This window comes from Danio aesculapii, chromosome 7 (genome assembly GCF_903798145.1).
Source record: "Danio aesculapii chromosome 7, fDanAes4.1, whole genome shotgun sequence".
Lineage (NCBI taxonomy): Eukaryota > Metazoa > Chordata > Actinopteri > Cypriniformes > Danionidae > Danio > Danio aesculapii.
Window position 1 is genome coordinate 7,723,956 of NC_079441.1, and position 27,833 is coordinate 7,751,788.

Here is a 27,833-nt window from a genome sequence, read left to right on the forward strand (position 1 = left end):
TCATAGCTCGGGATAGTCATTATTTACTACATTATTTTCAAAGCTATGAGTTTTTTTTATTTTCTTGGACAAAAAAAAAAGATGTTTAAAATCCGTAACCATTGGATTCCATATTAATATTTTTTTATTATAAAAAACAATGGTTGTAATATTTGTCTAAATGAATTAAATACATGTATAATTGTGAGTTCAGGTTCTCCTACAAAACTGGGTGTAAAACAGTAAAAATTAAGATGTTTTTATCTGACTGAATAATGTAAAAACTTATTAAAGTTGTAAAGTAACAAATTCATTTAAAGAGATCGTTCACTCAACCAGAAAATTCTGTTGTTATTTATTACGTTGTTTTTTTTAACCTGTGAGTTTGTTTTATTCTGTTGGACAAAAAAGAAGATTGTTTGAAAAATGTTGGAAACCTGTAACCATTGGCTTCCATAGAATTTATTTTTTTTTTGCTATTATAGAAATTAATGGTTGTAATATTTCACAAATATTTAGTTGTGAGTTCAGTTTCTCCAACAAAACTGGATGGAAAAAAAGGAAAAATCAAGATGTTCTCTGACTGAAAAACTTATAAACTGAGTTACATGTGAGTTTTGAACAAAGTAAAGGGACAGTTCACAAAAATTATTTACTACATTATTGTCAAACCTTTGAGTTCTTTTTCTTCTGTTGAATTAAAAGAAGATTGTTAAAAAAATGTTGGAAACATGTAACCATTGGCTTCCATATTATTATTTTTCTAGAAGTCAATGGTTCTAATATTTGTTCAAATGCATGTATGTATGTATGTATGTATATATATATATATATATATATATATATATATATATATATATATATATATATATATATATATATATATATATATATATATATATATATATATATATATATATATATATATAAATTTTAATGTTATCTGACTGAAAAAAAAAGAAAAAAAGAAATCTCATTTAAAAATAATGTAGTAAATATTGACAGAATATTCAGCTTTGGGTAAAATATCCCTTTAAATTACTTACTTGATTTAACACTTTATTCAGTTCATATATCAGTCAGATAACATCTTGACTTTTAAAATTTGTTTTTTTTTACATGCAGTTTTGTTGGAGAAACTGAACTCACGACTATACATATGTTATATACATTTGGACAAATGTTAGAACCATTGACTTCTATAATAATAAAAAAGGAATACTATAGAAGTTAATGGTTAGAGGTTTCCAACATTTTTCATAGCCATTTTTTTTGTTATAAAAATCAATGGTTGCAATATTTTACAAATATATAGTCGTGAGTTCATTCTCTCCAACAAAACAGGATGGAAAAAAAGCTATTTGACTGATTAAATGTATAAACTGAATAAAATAGTGAGCAAACTAATTTAAAGGGATAGTTCACCCAAAATTATTTACATTATTTTCAAACCCATGAGTTTTTTTGGACAAAAACATGACCGTTTGAAAAATGTTGGAAACCTGTAACCATTGGCTTCCATTATATATTTTTAAAATTATTATAGAAGTCAATTGTTCTAATATTTCTCCGTTTTATATATATATATATATATATATATATATATATATATATATATATATATATATATATATATATATATATATATATATAGTATAATTTACAAAAATGGAAGGGGGGGATAAAAATCAAGATGTTATCTGACTGAAAAATCTATAAAATGAACAAAGTGTTAAATTAACTAACAAATTTATAGGGATGGTTCACCCAAATTATTTACTACTTTTTTTTAAACCTTTAAGTTTTTTTTGTTAGATTAAAAAAATAAATAAATTGAAAAATGTTGAAAACCAATAACCATTGACTTCTATAGTATTTCTTTTATTATAGAAGTCAATGGTTTTATTGTTTTTTCAAATATATAGTTGTGAGTTCAGACTCTCCTACAAAATTCGATGAAAAAAAAAATTTAACTAATTAATTTAATGCGATAGTTCACCCAAAGCTGAAAATGTTGTCATTATTTACTGTTACTATTATTTTCAATCCTATGAGGTTTTTATTCTGTCGGACAAAAAAAGGATTGTTTGAAAAATGTTGGAAATCTGTAACCATTGACTTTCCAAGTATTTTTTAACAGAAGTCAATGGATATAATATACATATACATACACATTCTTTTAATTTCAGTCCCTCCCGCTAAAATAAAAAGTAAAAATTAAGATGTTATCTGACTAAAAAATTTATAAACCGAACAAAGTGTTACATTAACATTAATTTAATGAGAGATATATATTTTATAATTATTTACTCACCCTTTACTTATTTCAAACCTAGAGTTTTCATTGTTGTTAGATACCAACCTGTAACCATTGACTTCCATAATATTATTATTATTATTATTTTCTAAATATATAGTTTTAGAGTCCAACAGTATAAACAAACTCATAAAGGGTTGAAACCACTTGAGTGTTAATAAATTGACATTTATTTTGGGGTGAGCTATCCCTTTATTGCTATGCAGAAGCATTTATCAAATGTTGCAAAAGAAATTAAGTGCATTTCAACTCAATATATATACTATAAAATGAAAGAAAAAAAACATTAAGTTGCTGCTTTTAAGAGATTTTCCATGCCCATAACTAACAATGTTCTTTTTTTTTTAACTGAAACAAATGATGGTCAAATAAAATAGCTGTTGTATATAATTATCTGGACGTTGTTTCCACATCAAAGCCCTTGACAGTCACATGAAAAACACAAAACCACTCAACCAAAACACTTTCATAACACAAGCTTGTGGCTTAAATAGTCTAAAAATATCTGCTGTACATATAACACAATTATTTACATAAAGTTTAATGATCTCCTGCGTGTGTGTGTGTGTGTGTGTGTGTGTGTACACTTATGTCTAGAACATTTTAATTTACCTTTATTATGAAACCTAAAGGTGAGCACCTGTGATACTGAATCTCAACTTAAAAAAAAAAAAGGAAAAAGAAAAGTAGTGTACAAAAAAAAATATAAAATTAAACATTAATTAAGGACAAAACGTTTGCTGAGAAAAACGGAGAGCCTGTGGGGTGGATTTCTTTTTTGTTTTTGGTATGTTTTTTTCTCTTTCTTTTAATTAGTGTCGTCACGATACTGGAATTCGGTACCAATCGATACTGAAATTTAAATAACGTCCATTTCCCGCTAACATTTATACGAGTTCTTAAACAGCGCTGAATTGCCATTGTGTTCACATGCTCAACAGAAATGGCTGTGATTGGCTGTGAAGGTCATCACCTCACCGAACTCACCGAGTGTAAACACAGATACAGGGACACTGGAGCGTTTCAAAGTCACGTCGATCAGCTGGTTTGTCTATAAGCTGACATACGAGCAATCCACTGATGAATCACGGCTTTAAAACGCTCCAGTGTCCCTGTATCTGTAGTTACTCTCCGTAAACAGCGGTGAGTTAGGTGAACTGATGACCTTCACGGCCAAACATTGTCATTTCTGTTGAGCACGTGAACACAATGGCAATTCAGCGCTGTTTAAGAACGTGCTCCACAGCACTCAAATGTTAGCGGGAAATGGACGATTTTAAAATTTAAGTATCGATTGACATCGAATTCCAATATCATGACAACACTACTTCTAATACGAACGAATTGGATTAAATAATTTAATATTAAGGATGAATGAACATTCATGAGCACACAAAAAAATGGCATGCATCCAAAAATATGAGTTAAACGTTCGCCAATTAGTCTAAAAGGCTTTTTATCGTTCGGAGAATTTAGACAGTAGAAAATACTTGTTGATTTAAGGACAAAAAAGGAGGTTTTTGGTACAAATCAAACATCCGTGTTTTTCTTCTCTTACAGGTCAAGGATTTCTCCAAACATGCACGTTAAGAAATGAATCAACGTTGCCATTGCAGTCGTTTCTCCGCATCATTTCCACTGGGTTTGTACAAAACGCTGCGCCTGCTCCCAGAGCTTTTTTTTGTGTGTAGAAGTGAAAAAGAGTTTGCATAGAGTCTTAAAGGAACCTACAGGAGGAGTCTTGTGGGCTTGTGTCAAACGTTGTCGAACCTGTGTTTTAGGTAGTCCTTCATGACCTTGGCGATGGGCAGATCTTCCAGGAGCTTCAGGCTCTGCAGGCCGATGCACTGCCGGATCTTTATCCTGCACAGATCCTGCAGCGTCCTGGGCTGCCCTAAAACACAGCGGTTATAAAGGATTAGTTCTTACTTGCATAAATTAGGGCTGCCTGATATTGGAAAAAATGTGATATTGCAATGTTTTCTTTTTCTGCGATAATCTTTCGATATGAACACTGTTTCAGAAGATGGTTTGAAAAGCACTATGTGACGGTTTTCTGGGGAGTCTAACAGTATTCAGGTACAGAAATTGAATAATTACAATGCCCAAAAGATGCTTGCTGTCTTTGTTTTGTCTCATTTCTAGTTCGAATATCAAAATAAATTCTTAGACCAAGTAAAAAAATATTGTTTAGTGTTCACTGTCAGAAGAAATAAGAGAAAATTAGCTTGTTTTAAGGAATTTATCTGCCTGTGGGGTACTTAAATAATCGTGTTTTCGCTATGAAAAGTAAATATTTTGACAAAAAAAAAGACAAAAATTCTAGTAAGAAATATTTTATTTGCATAAATTATATAAAGTCCATATAAATACAGTGATTTAATATAATTCCAGAGCTCCTGGTCAACTATAATCCAGACTGGACATTGCATATTTTTTTTGGATGTGACAATTGCGAATGCGCACATGGCGATTTCGATGCTGATTGCTGAAACTATATATTGTGCAGCCCTAACATAAAGTTGAATGATTTATGTGTATAATAATTTCTTAATTCACTCTCTCTTCACCTTTATTTGTATAGCGCTTATACAATGTAGATTGTGTCAAAGCAGCTTCACATAAAAGGTCACAGTAAATAGGAACAGTGTAGTTCAGTTTATAGTGTTTAAGTTCAGTTCAGTTGAGCTCAGTTCAGTGTGGTTTAATAATCACTACTGAGAGTCCAAATACTGAAGAGCAAATCCAACGATGCGCAGCTCTACAGATCCCGAACCATGCAAGCTAGTGGCGACAGCGGAGAGGGAAAAAAACTTCACTAATGGCGGAAGTGAAGAAAAAAACCTTGAGAGAAACCAGGCTCAGTTGGGCACGATCATTTTAATTTCTCCGCTGGCCAAACGTCTTATGCAGAGCTGCAGTCTCACTCTCTTACATAACTACACACACAAACAGAAAAAACAAACTCTACAGACACACACACAATTTTGGGTCCACCATCCATTTGATGCTAATAAAACAACAAATTATTATTATTTTTTTTTATGTCTGTTCATTCAACTTCTTAAATGCTACAGCTAAATTGCTATATACATGTATGGTAAAACAGTAAAACAACATAATAAAGAATCAGGATAACATCATGAATCATAATTTTCCAAGAAACGAAAATCATCTTATGATATTTTTGCCACCCCTTCTTCTAATTATAGTTTTTTTCTAGTCCAGTGCTCAGCATAAATGAGTACATCATCACAGGTCTCTCATTCATTTTCCTTCGACTCAGTCCCTTTATTTATCAGAGGTCACCACAGTGGAATGAACCGCCAACTTATCCAGCATATGTTTTACGCAGTGGATGCGTGCTCGCTTTTACGATTGTTTCAGAACTTCCAATTCAATCGCCTACTTGCTCTACAAACAAGCGTTTGCAAGACTATACAGACAAAGCAGAATCATATAATTAAAATATATTAGTTTGCAACATCAAGCAGCACGCCTGTGAACCTTCTTCCTGTGAGGCGACATTGTCACTCTTTTACATTAATATATTTTCTTCAGGTTGTTCTACCATAATATACTGGTGCATATACAGTTGAAGTCAGAATTATTAGCCCCCCTGTTTATTCCCCTCCTTCCCAATTTCTGTTTTTCAACACATTTCTAAACATAATAGTTTTAATAACTCATTTCTAATAACTGATTTATTCATCTTTGCCATGATGACAGTAAATAATATTTGACTAGATAATGTTCAAGACACTTCTATACAGCTTAAAGTGACATTTAAAGGCTTAACTAGGTTAATTATGCAATACACAAATTCTGTCAGATTTTGTCTAAATGTGACTATTCCTACAAAAGAAAGTCGACACTACTGTGGCTACTGTGGTGGTCATGGAAGAGTGGAGAACATGAGACTGATTCCTGTGACGCTCCAGAGACAGACGAGTCTTCGCTGAGGCCAGCTTCCAGCCTCCGCCACTGAGACTGCAGCTCTGCACGTGACGTTTGGCCAGCGGAGAAATTAAAATGATCGTGCCCAACTGAGCCTGGTTTCTCTCAAGGTTTTTTTTCTTCACTTCCACCATTAGTGAAGTTTTTTTTCCCTCTCCGCTGTCGCCACTGGCTTGCATGGTTCGGGATCTGTAGAGCTGTGCATCGTTGGATTTGCTCTTCAATATTTGGACTCTCAGTGGTGATTTTTAAACCACACTGAACTGAGCTCAACTGAACTTTTCACAGTAAGTAAAGGGAAATTTTCACAGTATGTCTGATAATATTTTTTCTTCTGGAGAAAGTCTTATTTGTTTTATTTTGGCTAGAATAAAAGCAGGTTTACATTTTTTAAAACCATTTTAAGGTCAATATTATTAGCCCCTTTAAGCTGTATTTGTTTTCGATAGTCTACAGAACAAACCACTGTTATAAAGTGCAACGAATTGCCTAATTACCTGTGTGCTTTAATTAAAATGGTCGTGCCCAACTGAGTCTGGTTTCTCTTGAGGTTCGGGATCTTTAGAGCTGCGCATCGTTGTATTTGCTCTTCAGTATTTGGACTCTCAGTAGTGATTATTAAACCACACTGAACTGAGCTGAACTGAACTGAACTTAAATACTACAAACTGAACTACACTGTTCCTATTTACTGTGACCTTTTATGTGAAGCTGCTTTGACACAATCTACATTGTATAAGCGCTATACAAATAAAGGTGAATTGAATCGACAGAATTTTTTTTTCCATGACATGGATAAAAAACTTTTTTTTTTCAGAGCTTAACATTGCTGTGAATTTCAAATAGATTTGTTTAACAAATGATATGTACCATTTTGTTGTCAGTAGAACATGTAATAAAATGACAATTGGCAAAAATGCATTGTGAATGTATTTCATTATAAATGATATATTTTACGGTTTATGAATGTGTAATTTTCATTAAGAAATATGAGTAAATGGTGGTTGATTTGCGTAAATTATAAAAGCACATTTCACTAATAATATTAAAAACATCATCGATCACTCAAAAAATTTAGTAATTTTCACGATTCATTCAGGTGGTTTTTGCTAAAAAAAAAATAAAAAAATCAAGTTTTGAAATCTACTTAAAATATTATGTGCAATATGGTTACCACTATTTTTAAAGTAAAAAGCACATAAGGTTTTTACAGTGCAGTGAAAGCCCAGACAGCAGCTGAAATCTCTCAGTAGTTCTTCAGCAACCCTCTGCCCTTCCTCATTGCAAAATAATATTGTACCCACAGAACCATCAAGATTTTTACACATTGTTAAAGTCACACCTGAGCAATGCGTGTGACTTCATTCTCCATATGAGGTGTCTTTAAGCTGTCATCACCAAAAAAGATTTTTCTATAAAGTATTAAATACATTTAGTTCAGTACTTTCTCCTTGTGTTATTACATATATTATTACACAGAACTAATTTTTCAGATTTTTTTTTGTTTTATAATATTTTTATGTTTGTATTGTTTTTATTTTTTCAAAATCTGCTTCAACCTGCTCATTAGATTTTATGGATGCTCTTCCATACAGAATCAAATTGATTAATCTAAAACTATCATACTTTCCAAATAGAGATATTCAAGGCAACTGGTGAAATTGTATTCATATCGCAATATACAGATTAGGGCTGCGCAATATATTGTTTGAGCATTGATATCAAAAAGTGTGCTTCCGCAATGGTCACATCACAACACGTGCAATGTTGAGTTAGGATTATAGACGACCAGAAACCACAGGTCAAAACACACAAGATTTGTAGAGACACTGCAGAACTGAACCATAATAGAGTGAAAGTTGATCATCTGCATGTGTTTTTTGGGCCTGTGACTGTGTGAGCATTTGAAGAGAGTTTAAAGCATTGTAGTAGTTTCATAAAGATTAATTTTATTAAATTATTTATAAGGTGAAGACTATCCAGTGCTATTTCACATTTGATCATTCAATTTTTGTACCTGAATACTATGGCTCTCTCCAGAAAACAATGAAGCACGGTTTATTTCATTTTAATATTTGCTCCATTGTAGTTTATGTATATAATAAATTACATAGAAACATATTTCAATTTTACTCCCCTACAAAATCATCCCAAGTAATGACTTTGCAAATATAGTTATTCAAGTCGTCTGGTGAAATTGAATTGCAATATATATTGCAGAGGAAAAAAAATATTGCAATGTAAAATATTTCCAATGTTGTGCAGCCCTGCTACAGAAGAAGTCAGAATTATTAGCCCTCCTGTATATTATTTCCCCAATTCCTGTTTAATGGAAACATATTGTTCAACACATTTCTTTTTTTTATATAATTATTTTTTAGGGATTTTTACCTTTATTTGGATAGGATAGTGGAGATTTTACAGACAGGAAAGTGTGGGGAGCAGAGATAGGGAAAGGGTCGGCAAAGGACCTCGAGCTGGAAATCGAACTCGGGTCGCCGTGAGCACCTTGGTGCTATGTGTCAACGCACTAACCACTAGGCTATTGGCGTCGACCAACACATTCATAAACATAATAGTTTTAATAAGTAATTTCTAATTACTGATTTATTTAATCTTTGCCATGATGACAGTAAATAATATTAGACTAGATATTTTTCAAGACACTAGTATTGTTCTGTAGACAACTGAAACAAATATTACTCAAGGGAGCTAATAATATTGACCTTAAAATCATTTTTTTTTTATTAAAAACTGCTTTTATTCTATCCGAAATAAAACAAATATAGAATATTTTATAGGAAATACTGTGAAAAAAATTCCTTGCTCTGTTAAACATCATTTGGGAAATAATTGAAAAAATTTAATATTACAGGAGGGCAAATCATTTTGACTTCAACTGTACATCGCAGGACAACAAAATATAATAATGTTAGATCTTTCCAATATTGTGCAACCATAATAAGTAGGTGATTTGGGATGCAGAAATTCTGACATAAACAGGGTTCATACACATTTTACTACTAAAATTCCAAGACTTTTCCAGAATTTTCAAATACATTTTCATGACGTAATGTTTCATGTATTGTCTACATATACATGGTAAATAATAAGAAAAAACATTTATTACAGCATATGATAGAGCACGCAACAATCTATTTTTTAAAATTTGTTCTTAAATTAATTTGTTTTAAAATTGATTTTGATAATGCTTACACACCACTAACAATGTGAGAGCAAGTTATTGGCCAAGGACAGAAAAGTAAAGAAAAGTAACCTATATTCAAGAGTTGGGCTGCACAATAAATCGTTTCAGCATTGATATCGCAGGATATGCAGCTGGGATTATTGTTTAATATAGATTAAATAGATTAAATATAGATTGAATAGATTAAATATAGATTGAATAGATTAAATATAGATTGGGATTAGTTTAATATAAGGGAGTTTAATATAGTTTAATCATAATGGAGTAAAGGTTTATCATCTACATGCATTTTCAAAGAGATAGCTCATCCAATAATTTGTTATCAATTTTCATTACACCCTTCACTTGTTTCAAACATTTGCGTTTCCTTTTTTTTTAATGAACACAAACAGAATATAATTGAATAACTCCTATAGTGTTGAAACAAGTGAAGTTTGAGTAAATAAAGAGTACACTTTAATCTTTTGAGTAAACCGTTCCTTTAAGGCCTGTGACTGTGTGAACATTTCAATACTTCAAATTTTAAAACATCCGCCACAAGAAATGTTTTGTAACTTTAATAAAGATTAAATAATATACAATGAAGACTATGCAGGGTTGATTATTTAAGATCTGTACCTGAATAGTGAATACCTGAAAACTAGAACTCACTTTTGTCTTAACTATATTTTATTTATCTATGCATGTAATTTATTTGTTATATATTATTCGAGATTCACTCCTCTACAAAATCCCCCCAATCAATCCAAATAACCCTGTAAATCATCTGGTGAAATTGTATTCACATTGCAATATACATCACAGAAATACAAAACATGGTAATGTCAGATTTTTCCAATATCACGCAGCCCTAATTCAACTATACAGATATTTGTTAAACTAATTTCCATGACTTTTCCAAAACTTTGTAGGTTTTTCTGCTTTTCCAAAACTTTTCCGGGCCTGGAAAATGCCATGTCAAAATTCCATGACTTCTCCAGGTTTTCCATGACCGTATGAACCCTGCATAAAAGTCTCAGTAACCTCCAGTTCACATGGGTTTTAATCTAGTAGTTAGTTAATGTTTTGTTAATACTGTAAATGATGACCTAAAGTGTCCACTACAGGTGACGGCAGAAACAAATAAAAATCCCAGAGATCTCTCAGACATGAAGTCATGCCTTTTTAATCAATAATCGAGGTGAAACGGGATCGGTTTGAATATGTCGACAGTGCGCTGCAGCGACAGGTGGCTTTGATATGGTGATATCAAAGTTGAAGGAATGTGGCCATTGTTGCGCTCGATCATTAGTGCTTCAGGTAACACGGCTCGCTTTTCTCAGACGGACGATTGTTCTGCGTGGGGGACGGAGATCATAATGCCGTTCGCCATCGCTCAACTTACAGATCCACAGAGAACGTCCGCTGATCTCCAACTGATCTGACAGATTTGTGGAGGACAGAGGGAATCTGAGCTCCTTTGATGATCAGACTGTTGTTATCAAGCCAAGGGTTTTGATGATGCGTCGGGTTTGAATTGATTGGAGCTCTTTCATGGTTGTAGTATGAACGAAGGCCGGTGCGTAACCCAAAAATGGTAAAGCTTAAAATGTGCAGCGTGCCAAGACTACATTTTTTATTATTGTTGTTAAGATAATTATAATTAGTAAGAGTTTTACAGCTTCACATTTGACTTTTAAATAAGAATCTAAAAAGTTTGAATTAGAAACAATCATGCTTAAAAAACTAACTAAATAAATATATAATAGGGCTGCAGGTTATTGAAAATATCTGATATTGCGGTATTTTATTTTTCTGTGATAAATATTGCTATATGAACACAGTTTCACAAGATAGTATGAAGAGCACTATCTGACTATCTGTTTTCTGGGAAGCCTAACAGTACTCAGGTACAGAGATTAAACATTTTTTTTTTTTTTTAACTTTGTCTCATTTCTTGTACAAATGTCTAAAAAATCTTCAAATATCAAGTATAAATATTGTTTTGTTTTCAACTTGAGAAGATACAAGTCAAAATTTTGAGTTTTTCCTTAAAACATGTGAAATGAAAAGCCAGTGGGTTACGTAAAATAATCTTGTTTTTGCTTTGAAATGTAAATAATTGGACTAGAAATAAGAGAGAAATTCTAAGTAAGAAAACATTTTTTTGCATAACTTGTATATATTCAGTATAAGTACAGTAATTAAATACAATTCTGTGGTATATATATATATAATTTTAGCATTAATACACTACTGGTCAAAAGTTTAGGGTCAGTTTATTTTTTTATATAATTAAATAGATTTATTCTGTTAATCAAGCTGGCATTTATTAAATGTAAAAAAAAAAAAGGTTAAATACTTATTAAATTTATTTATTACTTATTTTACGTAGTTTCAAATGAAATTATTACTCCAGTCATTATTGCTTTATTACTATCACCATTAATAATAATATTAATAATAACAATAATAATTAATATTAGAGTGATTTCTGAAGGATTATGTGACTGAAGACTGGAGTAATGAAGCTGAAAATTTTTCTTTAAAATCACTGGAATAAATGATTAAATTAAATGATAAACTACTTTTGAACAGTTATTTTATAGTGCAATAATATTTCATAACTTTACAAATTTTCACAGTATTTTTGATTAAATAAATGAAGCCTTGGTGAGCAGGAGAAGCTTATTTTAAAACATTTAAAAATCCTACTGACCCCAAATTTTTGCCTGGCTCTGTATGCATGTGTGTGCGCGCGCGTGTGTACTTGCTATATATATATATATATATATATATATATATATATATATATATATATATATATATATATATATATATATATATATATATATATATATATATATATATATATATATATATATATATATATATATATATAAATAAAAACAAGAACATTTTTGAAAGTGCTTTGATAATGCTTTGTGTTTGAGTGTCAGTGTTTAACAAAAAATTGAAAAGCTTAAAATGCATGGTTTGCCAAGGCTTAATTTTTTGCAATTGTTTTAATTTTGCAATTGTTTTAATTTAATGCCAAGGCTTAATTTTTTGCAAACTTTTACAACTTCACATTTGACTTAAAAATTACAATCGAATTAATCTAACTAATTTTAATCTAATGAGAAACAATCTTTCTAAATTAATAAATCAAACAATTTTTGAAAAAGACACCCATATAAAATGTAATAAAACCTATTGCCTTTTGTAATAAATATAATAAAACCTAACGACTTTTAAAGACCTTTAATAAATAAATAAATAAATAAATAAATATATATATATATATATATATATATATATATATATATATATATATATATATATATATATATATATATATATATATATATACACAAGCGGTGTTTAAGAAAATGCTCAACAACAGTGCTCAATTGTTAGTAGGAAAAGACAGACATTTTTGAATGGCTGTTTTAAAAAATTTGCAAACGTGGATAATTTTGAAAACATTGTTGTGTAAACATGACATTTTTTAAAAAACATCAAATAAAAACTTCTGTATTGGGCTACAACGTCATCATGTAAACAACTTAAAAGCAATGATATTATTATATTTTTGAAGTTATTATGAAGCATGCTGGGATGTGATCTGTAATATTCATTATTGTGTTTTTTTAGTGTGATTTTTGTTTTGGTGTTTCATGATGCTACTGCCCTAATTTAATTACCCCTGGTGCAATTAATAAAGCTGTTCAACTTCAACTTAAAAATGAACCTACCTGTGACCTCCTGCATGTGCTCCTACAGGCCTATAAACTGCCACAGGTGAGATTTTCCACCACAGAATGAGTGTTTACTAAATCTGAACACGATTATTTATGTTTAATACTTGTTATTTTATTTCAGTTAACAAAAATGTTCTTGACCAATAGATTTAGTCTTAGTTTTCATTTGCTAAAATAACCTTGGCATGTGCATAGTAGGTGTAGAACAAAAGCAAGCGCAAACAAACACACAACATTGGTGGAGTATGTTGTAGTGTTGCTGCCGTTCAAGGGTTCACTAATGCTCTATTTTCACAGGGCAATTGCAGCATGCCTTAATTTTTAATGTGTGTTTTTTGTTTTGTTAGTAATATTATTATATGTTCGAAGTGATTATGAAGCATGCTGGTAGGGGTGGGCGGTACACCGGTGTCATAGTCATCACCGGTGTGACATTGCGCCACGACATGGATTTTCTAATACCGTCAATACCGTAATAAATCAATTATGCGCCTTGAACGGCTGCATTTACATCAATAATAGCTAATTCTAAATAATAAGGCATTCAATTTTCTTCAAACGTTCAGTTGTGCTCTGAATACATGTCCTTATACTACAGGGCTCGAAATTGCAACCATTTTGGTCGCATGAGCGCCCGAAATGTTATCTATGCGCCCTCATAATATATTTGGGAGCATTTGTGTGTCTGAATATAATGGTTGTAGTGCAATCTGATTTGATTTTCTCTAAAAACTTGCTGAATCGCTCTACCCTGCCGCTGTATTGGTTCATATTAGCTGTCAGTCACTCAACGCTTCCCGCTGTCAGATAACAGGGAGCTTTTGTTACTGCAGGAAATGCAAACGGCTAAAGAGTGAAAAGTGCACAGGTTTGCAAACCTCACCCAAAGTTATAATAATAATAATGGCGCAGATGACAGCGATCATGACATGAGGTAAATGTTGATCCGCCAGCTGAGATCAATCGAGTGTTTTCGGAGAAGGTGCCTGAATCTCGATGCGTTGCATTCACCGCAATGTTCAGCGCAAATGTCCGCTAAATATAAAGTCTAATACTGTAGACATCATCGCCAAAGAAACTCGCCTTTACTAAGTTGACACTGAAACTACAGCTCATAACAAAGAGCAGAGTTGCGCTGGTGGTCATCGCGAGAATCCTGCTTTGTCTGCTCGTAAATTGGTGCGGCTGACTCGCCTGCTTTATTCCAGAAACACAGAGAAATGAAGATCAGCTCATAACGAGACTGAGCATTTACAATGACCCAAACCGAAACTTTTAAAGAGTGATAGAAGTGAGACTTTCTTTTGTCCGTTCTACCTTGAGATGTATATTATTTTGCTATTTAAAGTAATACCATGATATTATACCGTCACCGTCCAAAAGATGAAAAATACCGTGATATTAATTTTAGGTCATATCGCCCACCCCTACATGCTGGCATGTGTTTTTTAATATCCTTTTTCATATATTTTTTTTGTTGTGTCACGATGCTACTGCCCTAATTTAATTGTCCCTGGTGAGATTAATAAAATCTTTAAACTTAAAGATGAACTTACTTGTGACCTCCTGCAGGAAGTCCAGACAGGGCCGGCTGTTGCCAGACATGCTAATAGAAACAGCGACCGGTGTCTGGCCCTCGTAGTTCCTCATGTTGGTGTCCGCTCCGTACGTGTAGAGCATCTGCGCGCACTGCACATCGTCTCTGAGGGCCGACAGGTGCAGCGGTGTCTGTCCGTCCTCCAGCCGGCCCAGGTTAGTGTCGGCCCCGCGCTGCAGGAACATGCGGCAGTAGGAGTGGTTGCCCTTAATGACGGCGTAGCGCAGCAGGAAGCCATTCTGGATGTCGATGTTAGCGTTGTGGTCCAGCAGGATGCGCACGCAGCTGGAGCGTTCGCGGATGATGGCGAGCTGGAGCGGCGTGGTGCCTTTGTCGCTAAGAGGATCCACCTCAGCTTTGAACTCCAGGAGAAGACGCACAAAGGAGTCGCGGCCGTAATGAGCTGCCACATGCAGAGGTGTCCAGCCGTCGTTGCTCTTGGCGTTGATGATGTCGCTGCGGTACTCAGACTCCAGCATGAGGCGGGCGATGCGGGCACGGCCGTGCATGGCAGCGTAATGCAGAGCGGTGAAGCCTCCGATGAAGTCCTTCACTGTGGGATCCGCTGAGGAGGACAAGAGGAGGGAGATAAACATGACTAGACTGATTAAACTGAAAATGATTGTACTGAAAAACAAAAAGATGTAGAATTACATATTTATTACGCCTAAAAATATAAATGCTATGATTATATGACCTTTTTTGGGGACATTGAAGCCTTTTGGGACACGGAACATACAAAAAAAAAAAGGTTAAGTCGTAACATTAAAATGCAGGGTAAAATTGGATAAGTTAAATAAGCATATTATAACATATTACTGCTGTTCTTATTATTAATATAATAAAATAATCTTTTTTTTTACTAGTCTGGTTAAAATGGAAAAAAAAAGAGAGGAAAAAAAGAAATATTTATTCGGCCTAAACATAGAAATTGCATGATTTATATTACTTCTTTGGGACATGGAAGCATTTTGGGACAATGAAAATATTTAAAATTCTAACATTATAAATTGCCATGTGAAACTGGACAAATTAAATAAGCATATTATAATTAATGCTAGGGCTGCACAATATATATAACATATATATAACACTCAGGTCTTCTTCCATTCACCTCACTGTTCCCTCTGTCCGCCTTGTCACCATGGGGAACAGAGCCTTCAGCCACTCTGCTCCTCAGCTTTGGAATTCACTTCCTCCTGATCTCCGTAATTTAGACTCTCTTTCACAATTTAAATCCAAACTCAAAACACATCTGTTTAGAACAGCATATTCTCTTTAACCCGACTGCATTTTTTAATAAGTTTGTATTGTATTTTATTGATTTTATTGTGTTTTTATTTGAACTGATTGTTCTAGCTGTTCTGTACGGTGACCTTGAGTGTCATGAAAGGCGCCTTTAAATAAAATGCATTATTATTATTATTATTATATTGTTTCAGCATTGATATCGGATTGTATGCACTTTCAATAGTCACAACGCAAGATATGCAATGTTGAGTGTGAATTATAGTTGACCAGGAGCTACAGAATTGTATTTAATTTCTGTATTTACACTAAATTTGTATGATTTATGCCAAAAAAAATTCTACATTTCAAAGCAAAATCTTTCTTACCCCTCTAGCAGCTAATTTTACTTGTTATAAGGAAAAACTGACTCTTTTGACTTATTTAATTTTGATTTATTTCCTCTGAAGTTGAAAACAAAAAAACAACAACAATATTTTTACTTGTTTCTAGTTCAGTATCTAAAATTCTTAGATCAAGACAAAGCAAAGTAGGAAATGCCATTTTGTATTGTGATTATTCAATTTCTGTACCTGAATACTGTTAAACTCCCTAGAAAACTGTCAAATAGTGTTATTCAAATCTTGTGAAACTGTATTCATATCGCAAAATCTATTGCAGAAAAATATATTAGTATTATAGTAAAATATATAGTATTATATTATAAAATATAACAATGGACATTTAATAACAATAATAATAATAATAATAATTATTATTAATTATTATTAGATTTTTAATTAGTTTTAACATTTGAATGTGAATAAATTACCTTATACCTAATATGTATATTACCTAATACCTAGTATCTAATATGGAAAGTCAGCGAAACAAAGACCACTAAATGTTGCTCAGCACAATTATGGTGCATGGTAATTAGTTAGCTAAAATGCAAACTTTGTTTCCAATTGATTTCCAGTGGTGCATTACTAGATAAGGACTTTTGTGCACCTTTATTAATTGCCCTTGTGATAATCCTTTTATAGTTTAAATGAAATTGGTGAAAATATATTAAACTGAACATAACTTGTTCAATCACTTGAACAATTACTCTGACACACATGTAAACACACATACTCATACATCTGCATCGGTCTTTTTTGCGTAACATTGGACTGCTATTTAGCTCATACTACCTCCCTGTATATTACTAAGACACTGTCCCTTTATCATGCAAGCTTTTTGCTCTTTATACAGTTTTGCATTTTACTGTACTTTTTGCACTATATACTGTTCTGCACTCCTTGCCATGTGCCCTTAAAATGTAATTGTATCGTTTACAATTTTTTTATTTTCTTCATATTTTTAGATTATATCATGTGTGTAATTGTATTGAGTGTAATTTCTTTTTAAAATTTTACTCTTTGCATTAATATGATCTGTTGAGCACTCAGGGTCTGAGAGTAACGCAATTCCGATTCTCTGTATGTCCTGTCCATGTGGATGAATTGACTTTGACTTACTTGTCTAGACATAAAAAATACTATTTTAAAATTCCTTGATATTGCAGTCTACATGAGCCTTAGTACATCAATAATAAATAAGTAAAAAGACGCTGATACATGAATTGGCTAGCAAATATGCACACTATGAATGCAGCAGCTTATTTGCATAATGTTACTAAAAATTGTAATCAAAAGCACTATATAGTGATATTTACACTCATTTATGTGTGTATTACTGTATGCTCCCTACTGTCTACCACAGTGACCCTGAAATGTTCACATGTTCTTATTTCTTACATTGTTTATTTCAGTTTAAATTATGATATTTTGTTTCTATTCTTTTATTTTGATAGGTTATTGTAGTTTTAGATTTGTCCTCCTATTTCAAGCTTTGGCACTATTGTATCATTTACAGTCATGCCAATAAAGCAATTTTGAATTGTATTGAATTGACATTTATTATGGTATCTGTTTACACCCACTGATTTTGACAAAACGTATTCTGAACCTCAATCAGCAGATAATGCAATGCAACTGCACAGTAGATCACACTAACGGCAGTTTTGACAAAAATAGTCAGTTTTATTGCGCCCCCTATCGTGATGCATGCATTACTACACCTCTCCATGAGCATACGTTCTCAGAAATAAAGGTCCAAAAGCTGCCACTGCAGCGGTACGTTTTCAAAAGATACACATTTGTACATAAATGGTCCACATTGACACCTTTAAGGGATATATTAGTAGCTAAACAGTACCTTTTTAAAATTTTTAGGCACATATACAGTTGAAGTCAGAATTATTAGCCCCCATGAATTATTAGCCCCCCTGTTTATTTTTTTCCCCAATTTCTGGCTAACGGAGAGCAGATTTTGTCAACACAATTCTAAACATAATAGTTTTAATAACTCATCTCTAATAATTGATTTATTTTATCTTTGCCATGATGACAGTAAATAATATTTGACTAGATATTTTTCAGGACACTTCTGTACAGCTTAAAGTGACATTTAAAGACTTAACTAGGTTAACTAGGCAGGTTAGGGTAATTAGGCAAGTTATTGCATAACAATGGTTTGTTCTGTAGACTATCAAAAAAAATAAATAGCTTGACGGGGCTATTAATTTTGATCCTAAAATGGTTTTAAAAAATAAAAACTGCTTTTATTCTAGCCAAAATAAAATAATTAAGACTTTCTGCAGAAGAAAAAAAATATATAATACGAAATACTGTGAAAATTTCATTGCTCTGTCATTTGGGAAATACTTAAAAAAGAAAAAAATTCAAAGAGGGGCTAATAATTAAGACGTCAACTGTATGTACCTTTAATGTACAAATATGAACCCTTGGCAACCCTTATGTCTATGATAGTACCAGTTTAACACCAGTCCAGTATGACTGTAAAAGCATAATAGATGACCAGAAGAGATTGGAAAGCTAATTACATAATACATCCCCGCAGGCACAATTATAAACTGGATTTTCAGGATTGTGCTACTGAGAAAAAGTACTTGATCATTGTGAAATCATAATTATATGTGAGGAATCACAGATACAATTAAGTAGTGATATGTTTATTTATTTAGCGCATTTATTGTGTATGGCCATACACCCAAAGTGCTTCACAATCATGAGGGGGGTCTCTCCACACCACCACCAGTGTGCAGCATCCACTTGAATGATGCGACAGCAGACACAGGACAACAGTGCCAGTGTGCTTACCACATAGCTAATGATGGAGTGGAGTGCTAGAGCCAATTCAGTGGATGGGGATGATTGGTAAGGGCTGATAGAGGGAATTTAGCCAGGACACTCTTCATGAGAAGTGCCATGGGATTTTTAATGACCAGAGAGTCAGGACCTTGATTTAACATCTCATCTGAAAGACAGCGCTCACTGACAGTATAGTGTCCCTTTCACTTTACTGGGGCATTAGGACTCAGACCGCAGGTTGAGCACCCCCTGCTGGCCTCACTAACACCACTTCCAACAGCTACCTAGTTTTCCCATGCAGTCTCCCATCCAGGTACTAACCAGGCTCAGCCCTGCTTAGCTTCAGCGAGTGGCCGGTCTTGGGCTGCAGGGTGATATGGCTGTAGGTCAGAATTATAAGCCCCCCTGAATTATTAGCCCCCTGTTTATTTTTTTCCCCAATTTCTGTTTAACGGAGAGAAGATTTTTTTCAACACATTACTGAACATAATAGTTTTAATAACTCATCTCTAATAACTTAATTTAAGTTAAAGATTGATTTAATCTTTGCCACGATGACAGAAATTAATATTTGACTAGATATTTTTCAAGACACTTCTATACAGCTTAAAGTGACATTTAAAGGCTTAACTAGGTTAATTAGGTTAACTAGGCAGGTTAGGGTAATTAGGCAAGTTATTGTATAACGATGGTTTGTTCTGTAGACTATTGAAAAAAAAAGCTTAAAGGGGCTAATAATATTGAGCTTAAAATGTTAACCTTAAACCATTGACCTTAGAAAATTAAAAACTGCTTTTATTCTAGCCGAAATAAAACAAATAAGACTTTCTTCAGAAGAAAAAATATTATCAGACATACTGTGAAAATTTCCTTGCTCTGTAAAACATAATTTGGGAAATACTTACAAAAAAATTCAAAGGGGGGGGGCTAATAATTCTGACTTCAACTGTAAGTAGTGCCTAATCAAAGGGTAATTTGAGTTCACTAAAACGTATTCAAAAATTCAACTTGTTTATTCTAGTTGGAGGCAAAAGCTATATTTCCAATATTCATTAAGTTTACCTTAAACAAGCAAAACTGAAACAAAAAGGCAGAAAACATAAAAACTACATTCAAAATAAAATGAAAATATTTTTAAAATATTTATGATTTTGTATCATTCAAACTAGAAAAATTACTTGCGTATGTCAATGCTAATAAAAAAAAAAACATATTAATCCACTGACTGGAACCTGAAATGCCTTTTTTGTTCTTGTTCAATGACTTTTCAAATGTTTGGTTATTAAAAAGCCATCACTTCAGAAAACAGAAGCTTGTACATTTTGCCTATTATTTGTTTTGTGGAAATAGGGACAATAACAAAATGCCTGAGTGACCTTAGGAAGTCCTTATGATGATGAATGTTTCAATTAACATACTTTAAAAGTCACACTGAATGCTTCAATGAAAGACTTTACCTCCGTGCTCGAGGAAGACACGCACGCAGCGCTCCTTGCCCTTTGCTGCAGAGAAGTGCAGCAGCGTCCAGCCGTTGGCGTCTCTGATCTTGGGCGAGTAGCCCTGCTCCAGCATCTTGCGGACGGTGTAAACATCGCCTGCCGCTACCGCTGCCTGGATCTGCAGCTCCTCCTGCAGCTCTGGGTTCCTTCTGCAGTGATGGTTCAGCATCCTGTCACATCGCGCAGTACGGCCGGCAGACGCTCCTGTGTCCCTGCACACACAAACACGATGAAGAGAAACAACTGGAAAGCTCATCACTGTTAATCAAGGGACGTTTCGACATGCAAAGTTATATTAGAGTGCAAAAACAGCAGTTTTCAAAACTTTTCTCAATCACCATCTGACTGATCACACAAACAGACTGTCGTGTTTCAGACTCATGCTAACAATGAGTATTTACTAATACTGATTACACCAGTTTAGAGCATTTTTTCATTAATTTGCTAAGTATATATATAAATATATATAAATATATATATATAAAAGAATATAAATAAAGATTCTGAAATTAAATTATTATATTATATAAATATAAAACTTCATATTCTTTAAAAAAATGTACAGAGTGATGTTTAACAGACTATATATACATATATATATATATATATACATACATACATACATACATACATATATATATATATATATATATATATATATATATATATATATATATATATATATATATATATATATATATATATATATATATACACTGTAAATATTTTTTAAAAGAATAAATAAATAAATAAATATATATATATATATATATATATATATATATATATATATATATATATATATATATATATATATATATATATATATATATACACACATATATATATACACACACACACACATATATGCTTAGCACTGTATAGATATGTAGATATAACCTACTGTTATCCAATAACTTGCCTAATTAACTTAACTTGGCTGGTTAATTTGCACTTGAGACTAGTATCCTGAAAAATAACTAATAAAACAGTAAATAATGTCATCATCAAGACAAAAAAATTAGATATTAAAACTATTATGTACAAAATGTGTTGGAAAAAAACTTGAAAATGAGCACTTGGAAAATGTTTGAAACAATACAATTCACAGGAGTGCAAATAAATTGGTCTTCAAATGCATATATAACAAAATTCCTATCATCAAACAATAATTCAGTAAAAAATATTGATAATTTACTGTCATTATAAAATGTAGAGATTATTAATATAGTACAAAAACTAATAATTTAGGTTTACTTCATCTGTATTAAAAATGGTTCAAAACTAGTTAAATTTGATCATTGTTATAGTACTTAATTGAAATTTTTACTAAATTAAATTTTATTTTACATTTATAAGTAACTTATTTGGTCTTTCTTTTATACTTAAGAGGGCCACATGATGGTTTGACAAACTAAAATAGGCTAAAAACTATTTATCTTCTGCATACTTTACTTTTAAAATGCTCATGCAATACTCTTGCAGGAAAAGGGAATAGTTAAAATATGGAAATATTGAGATGCTGAAACATTCTCTGCACTGCACAAAGCCATCAAACTAGAGCTGGGCAATATGGCAAAAATGCGATCTCAGTTATTATTTTCTATACTTAACAATAACGATATATATTTCAATACAAGTTGTTAATGCTTCCACATTTAAAAGAGTACCTCAACAATGACTGAAGATACAAAAATCAGAGGGTCTATTAAATGGCATGACATATTTTCGGCCAATAAACTTTCAGTGGCTGAAAAATCGGAGCATCTCTAATATCAACACACTTTTAGATTCCCATTGTTGCACATTTCTGCTGTGTGATTGGCTCTTGGATCAATATAGAGAAAACAGAACTTATCATTGTTATTAACATAAATTTTTTCGCGATTCGATAAAATATTGTTTATTGGCCCAGCCCATCATCAAACCCTCCATAAACAACATAAGACAACACATCAAAATGCCAGAAATTACTATAAAATGTATTAAAACAAACAAAAATCCAACTATATGTGAAATTACCATTCATTAATGTCTTGTCGATATGAAACAGCCTTTGTGTTCTGCATCCATGTTCACATCCACTTCAGATCTCCATTCTAGACATGAATACAGAAACTTTAGTATTTGAATGTGCACACACACAAACCAAACTCAACAATACACACACACACACACACCATTCATCATTTATGCATGCACCAATACGTACAAATGCAGATGCATACCATTCAGTTAGCCAAATCTAAACGATGACGTCTTATTTACACATTTATCCGTCACATTATATTGAACATTTCTCTAACAATATCCTCTGCGTTTAATATTCACAACTATTCATCAGTTCTTAATGTCATTGTCTTTCATTTTGTGAAAAACGAGCATTTGAATACTGATGTTTACCTTTAAACACACAAAAAATCGCTAACATAAAGGATATACACCACAAACGACCCGAGTTTTTCCATCACCACGGTAAATAAAAGGTAAACAATTAATGTTTGCAGCAGCTGCTCCACTGAGAACAATGAATCTGTTAGCTGGTGCGCTAAAGCAGCTAAAATGAGCCTCAAACAAACACTAAACCGGCTCTTTTAAAAGCCAGGACTAACTAATGTGAACAGCACTCAAATATATAACACGATAACACTCATATCGATGATTAAAGTGACGCAGAATTCGCTAAACTCTCTGACTGACATGCACAGTTACTACATTAGCATTGTTAGCATTTAGCCAGCGGCTATTGACCATTTTCATTACAACACCGCTTTTAAAGTTACTCAAACTCTCTTAACATTCGGCTAGAGGAAACGTCGAACGATATCGACTTAATTAAGGTAATAATAGCAAGGGGGATACATATAGAAAAATATACAACATACATACAGAGTACAAATACAGTCAGGTAGCCATGAACATCTCCAAGGCTTCAAACCGCAACGCCCAATCAGATTCGAGCTGTCAAACACGTCACGGCTACATCATAATGCTGTAAAAGCAGTGCGCCGCTTGGCATATTTATTGTTTTGCGACAATTGTGGATGAATAAAGGCAAACAGCAGAACATGTGGTTCATTTTTGCGGAGAGGATGTTATTGTTGTATACAAGTACAAAAATGAGTAGTTTCATTACGTGACGAGTTATGCTTATACGCAGCATCTTTCGTAATGTCACGTAAGTAAGTCACTGGATTTCAGTACGATTTTATGTGTATTGTAACGTTATATCTCTAATCAAACTTTAAGAATCTCTAAATATTGCTAATATTTGTTTAGGAAATGAATATCTCAGAGACTGAAGCAATCGGGAACACTGAGATGATTGGAAATTCGCCATAAAGCTTGTAAGTGATGCGCTAAGCTATTTTTTCCTCGTTATATCAACATATAAGATTTTACTTGATATAAGTATCATTATTTTTTATAAATATTTACAAATATTTGTATCTAAATGACTATATTTATTATTTTAAACGTATAAATGTTGCCATTAGATTACAGAATGAAACAAAAAACGACCTTTTACGCAAACGCTATCAACTATCGATTGTAAATCCAGAAAAATTGATGAATTATAAGTGTGTTTTTTATATTAAACAGTCAAATTATTCAACTTTAATGTACTTTAAAAGGTTTTTACCATTAATATGTGATAAATATCAGTTCTGTTGTTCATTAATTATAAATAAATTACATAAACATTGAGATGATTGGAAATTTGCCATAAAGCATGTGAGTGATGCACTAAGCTATTTATTTTTCTCTTAATATCAACATATACGATTTTACTTGATATAAGTACCTATTTTTTGTTCTAAATGACAACATTTTCTTATTTTAAACTCAGAAAAGTCATTTGTAGTTTACAGAACAAAATAAAAATGACCTTTTACGCAAACACAATCAACTATCAGTTGTAAATACTGATAGTTTATTTTTAATGTAGTTTAAATAAGATGCCTATCATTAATAGGTAAAAATATCAGGTCTGATGTTGTTCAAATGCTTTTAAATCCCTCATGCAGTCACAGGCCTCAAAAAACACTTTTATTATTTTATTATATTATATAATTATAATCCAGACTCAATGTAGTGGATAGTCACGATGTGACTATTGGGAATGAGCACATTGCGATATCGATGCTGAAACGATATATTGTGCAGCCCTATAAAATTCATTCATTTTCTTTTCGTCTTAGTCTCTTTATTAATCCGGGTTCGCCACAGCGGAATGAACTTCCAACCCATCCAGCACATATTTTACACAGCGGATGCCCTTCCAGCCACAACCCATCTCTGGGAAACATCCAAACACACTCACTCACACTCATACACTAAGGACAATTTAGCTTTCCCAATTCACCTATACCGCATGTCTTTGGACTGTGGGAGAAAGTGGAGCACCTGGAGGAAACTCACACGAACGCAGGGAGAACATGCAAACTCCACACAGAAATGCCAACTGAACCAGCCGAGGCTCGAACCAGCGAGCTTCTTGCTGTAAGGCGACAGCACTACCTACTGCGCCACTGCGTCGCCCGCCCTATAAAATGTTACTTGATATACGTAACTTTTTTTTTCTAAATGACAACATGCTTTCATTTTAAACTTATAAATGTCATCTGTAGATTACAGAACAAAACAAAAACAAACTTTTACGCAAACGCTATCAATTGTAAATCCAATAAAATTGAGGAATTATAAGTCTTGTTGATATATTAAACAATCAAGTTATTCATCTTTAATGTACTTTAAAACATTTTTAAAATTAATATTTGATAAATATCAGTTCTGTTCATTAATTATAAATAAATTATATAAATATTGAGATGTTTGGAAATTCACCATAAAACTTGCAAGTGATGCACTGTTAATATTTTTTGTAACATCAACATATAAAATGTTACTTGAAATAAGTACCTATTTTTTTTTGTTCTAAATGACAACATTTTATAATTTTAAACTTAGAAAAGTCATCAGTAGTTTACAGAACAAAACAAAAATGACCTTTTACACAAACACAATCAGCTATAAATTGTAAATCCAGCAAAATGTATGAATTATAAGTAAATTGTTGATGTATTAAACATGATATATTAGTGGAATGAAATGAAAATGTACCTACTGTTTACTTATCCTCAAGCAGATCCAAACATGGATGCATTTCTTTCTTCTGTTGAACACAAAATAAGATATTTTTAAGAATGTTGGAACCCTGTAACCATTGACTTCCATCATAGGAAAAACAAATGCTGTACTATCGAAGTCAATAGTTACCGGTTTTCAGCTTTCTTCACAATATCAATATCAATTTCTTCACAATTTAAATCCAAACTCAAAACACATCTGTTTAGAACAACTTATTAACTTTAACCCGACTGAATTTATTAAGTTTGTATTGTATTCTGTTGTCTTTTATTGTGTTTTATTTGAACTGATTGTTTTAGCTGTAACCTTGAGTGTCATGAAAGGCGCCTTGAAATAAAATGCATTATTATTACATCTTCTTATGTGTTTAATGGAAGAAAGAAACACAGAAAGGTTTGATACAAGTAAAGAGTGAGTAAATGATGTTGTTTTTTGGGGATAATTATCCCCTTTAAAACCTTTTTTCAACTATTTCAAATATTTTCACCTGCTGTGATGAACAACCATTTTAAAAGGCACTCAAAGTTTAAATGATAAATAATTTGAAATAGTTTGAAAAGGTTTAAACAAGTAAAGGGTGAGTACAGAATTTTTATTTTTGGGTAAACTATCCCTTTAAGACCCTTTAAGACTTACTGATAACTCTTTTGGATGTTTTTTTTTTCACAGAATGTCATGATGGAGGTCTCACGGCTGGATTTCCACAGTGTTTTTGGCCTGTTGCATGCTGGATCTGCTCCGAGTTTTAGCGGTGAGGATCTCACCAGCAGAATCTCCTCCTATGTTCAGACTGTCACAAACACAGAAGATACGTGTTTGAGTCTCAGTCTTATTGAGAGCATCATTAGCAGACTCGCAGCACACAGTTTTACAGCGGACGCCACAGTATACTATCAAGACGTCATCAGGAGATTGTTCACTGAGTTTAATCTCATGACTAAACTGGTATGTTTTACATGATGAAAATTAAAGAAGTAATATATTTTGATGTTGATATTTTGATGATGTTAAAATGTATTTAATAAAGTCAAACCTCTATCTGCAGGTTTCTCTCCTCAGCTGTCAGGATCAGCTTGTGTCTCATTTATCTGCTAAGTGCATGTCTGTCTACGTCATCAGTGAGCTTTGCATTGCTGTGAGTATCAGTGTTAAACTTTCATGGGCTAAACACACAGGGAATTCTTAGGCACGTCCGGTGAATGGTCATGAAAATTAAGTGTTTTTTTAAGATGTTTAGTATCAGTATGTCCGTCTTTATGATATCTATAAGCTAGTATGCTACAAAACAGTGACAAAATTAGCATTTAAAAGATAGAAACATTAAAAGCTTTCAGTTTGTCACTTCCGCCTAAATGGATCATAGATTTTTTTTGAGGTCACCTCATATTTAAGGTTCTCATCAAATCTTCTGACCAATCAAATGCTCTCTAGTGTCTGACATGCCCCACCCCCTTCAAGATGCTTCTCATTTGCTTTTCAGTTGATGCGCTTGAGCTCAACCACTCTCACAGGCAGAGCTGTTATAAAAACTAAATGCTATTGGTTGTTTTTTTTTTAAAGAGGAGGAGCTACTATACATCCCACCCTGTTTTCGTGTTTTAATTGAGATTACGTCAAACGTTAAATAAAAAATGCACATTTTAAAGCACTTCAATGGACCTTTAAGATCTGATTTGTTTAATATCAGTGATATTAAGTGTGTATCACACTGGACAAGAAGCTGGATTGTTCCACAATATGATTTTAAAATATAGAAATTCAGGGTGCTTTCACACTTGGGTCGATTATCTGGTCCGAACCCAAGTTTGATTGTCCCCCCTTGCCACATTCTCAGCTGGTTGTGTTCACACTGCATTTTTTTTACCCCGGTACCCCGGGACCCCGGTACGCTTGCATCATCGAGCTGCTGTTGTGTGTACAGCTAGGTGATGACCACG

General features: G+C 32.7%; 1 protein-coding gene and 1 long non-coding RNA gene across 4 annotated transcripts; one reads left to right on the forward strand and one right to left on the reverse strand.

The window, feature by feature from the left end:
- Positions 1-2,001: 2,001 nt before the first annotated feature.
- asb7 (ankyrin repeat and SOCS box containing 7) lies at positions 2,002-23,689 on the reverse strand. Of its 2 annotated transcripts, none has more exons than XM_056461004.1 (5): positions 23,635-23,689; positions 22,768-22,844; positions 20,704-20,957; positions 14,761-15,366; positions 2,002-4,190 (listed from the first exon to the last, which is right to left on the reverse strand). In XM_056461004.1, the coding sequence occupies exons 2-5, from the start codon at positions 22,812-22,814 to the stop codon at positions 4,051-4,053; spliced, it is 1,047 nt and encodes a 348-aa protein (XP_056316979.1). In that variant the 5' UTR covers positions 22,815-22,844; positions 23,635-23,689; the 3' UTR covers positions 2,002-4,050. The 2 variants fall into 2 exon arrangements, with proteins under 2 accessions (XP_056316979.1, XP_056316980.1); XM_056461005.1 differs by having other exon boundaries at positions 23,631-23,663.
- Positions 23,690-23,834: 145 nt separating this feature from the next.
- LOC130232705 (uncharacterized) lies at positions 23,835-27,026 on the forward strand. 2 transcript variants are annotated; one of them, XR_008838131.1, is made up of 4 exons: positions 23,835-23,927; positions 24,025-24,092; positions 26,566-26,841; positions 26,942-27,026. It is a non-coding gene; the product is annotated as an uncharacterized LOC130232705 (long non-coding RNA). The 2 variants fall into 2 exon arrangements; XR_008838130.1 differs by having other exon boundaries at positions 23,835-23,923.
- The last annotated feature ends 807 nt before the right edge of the window (positions 27,027-27,833 follow it).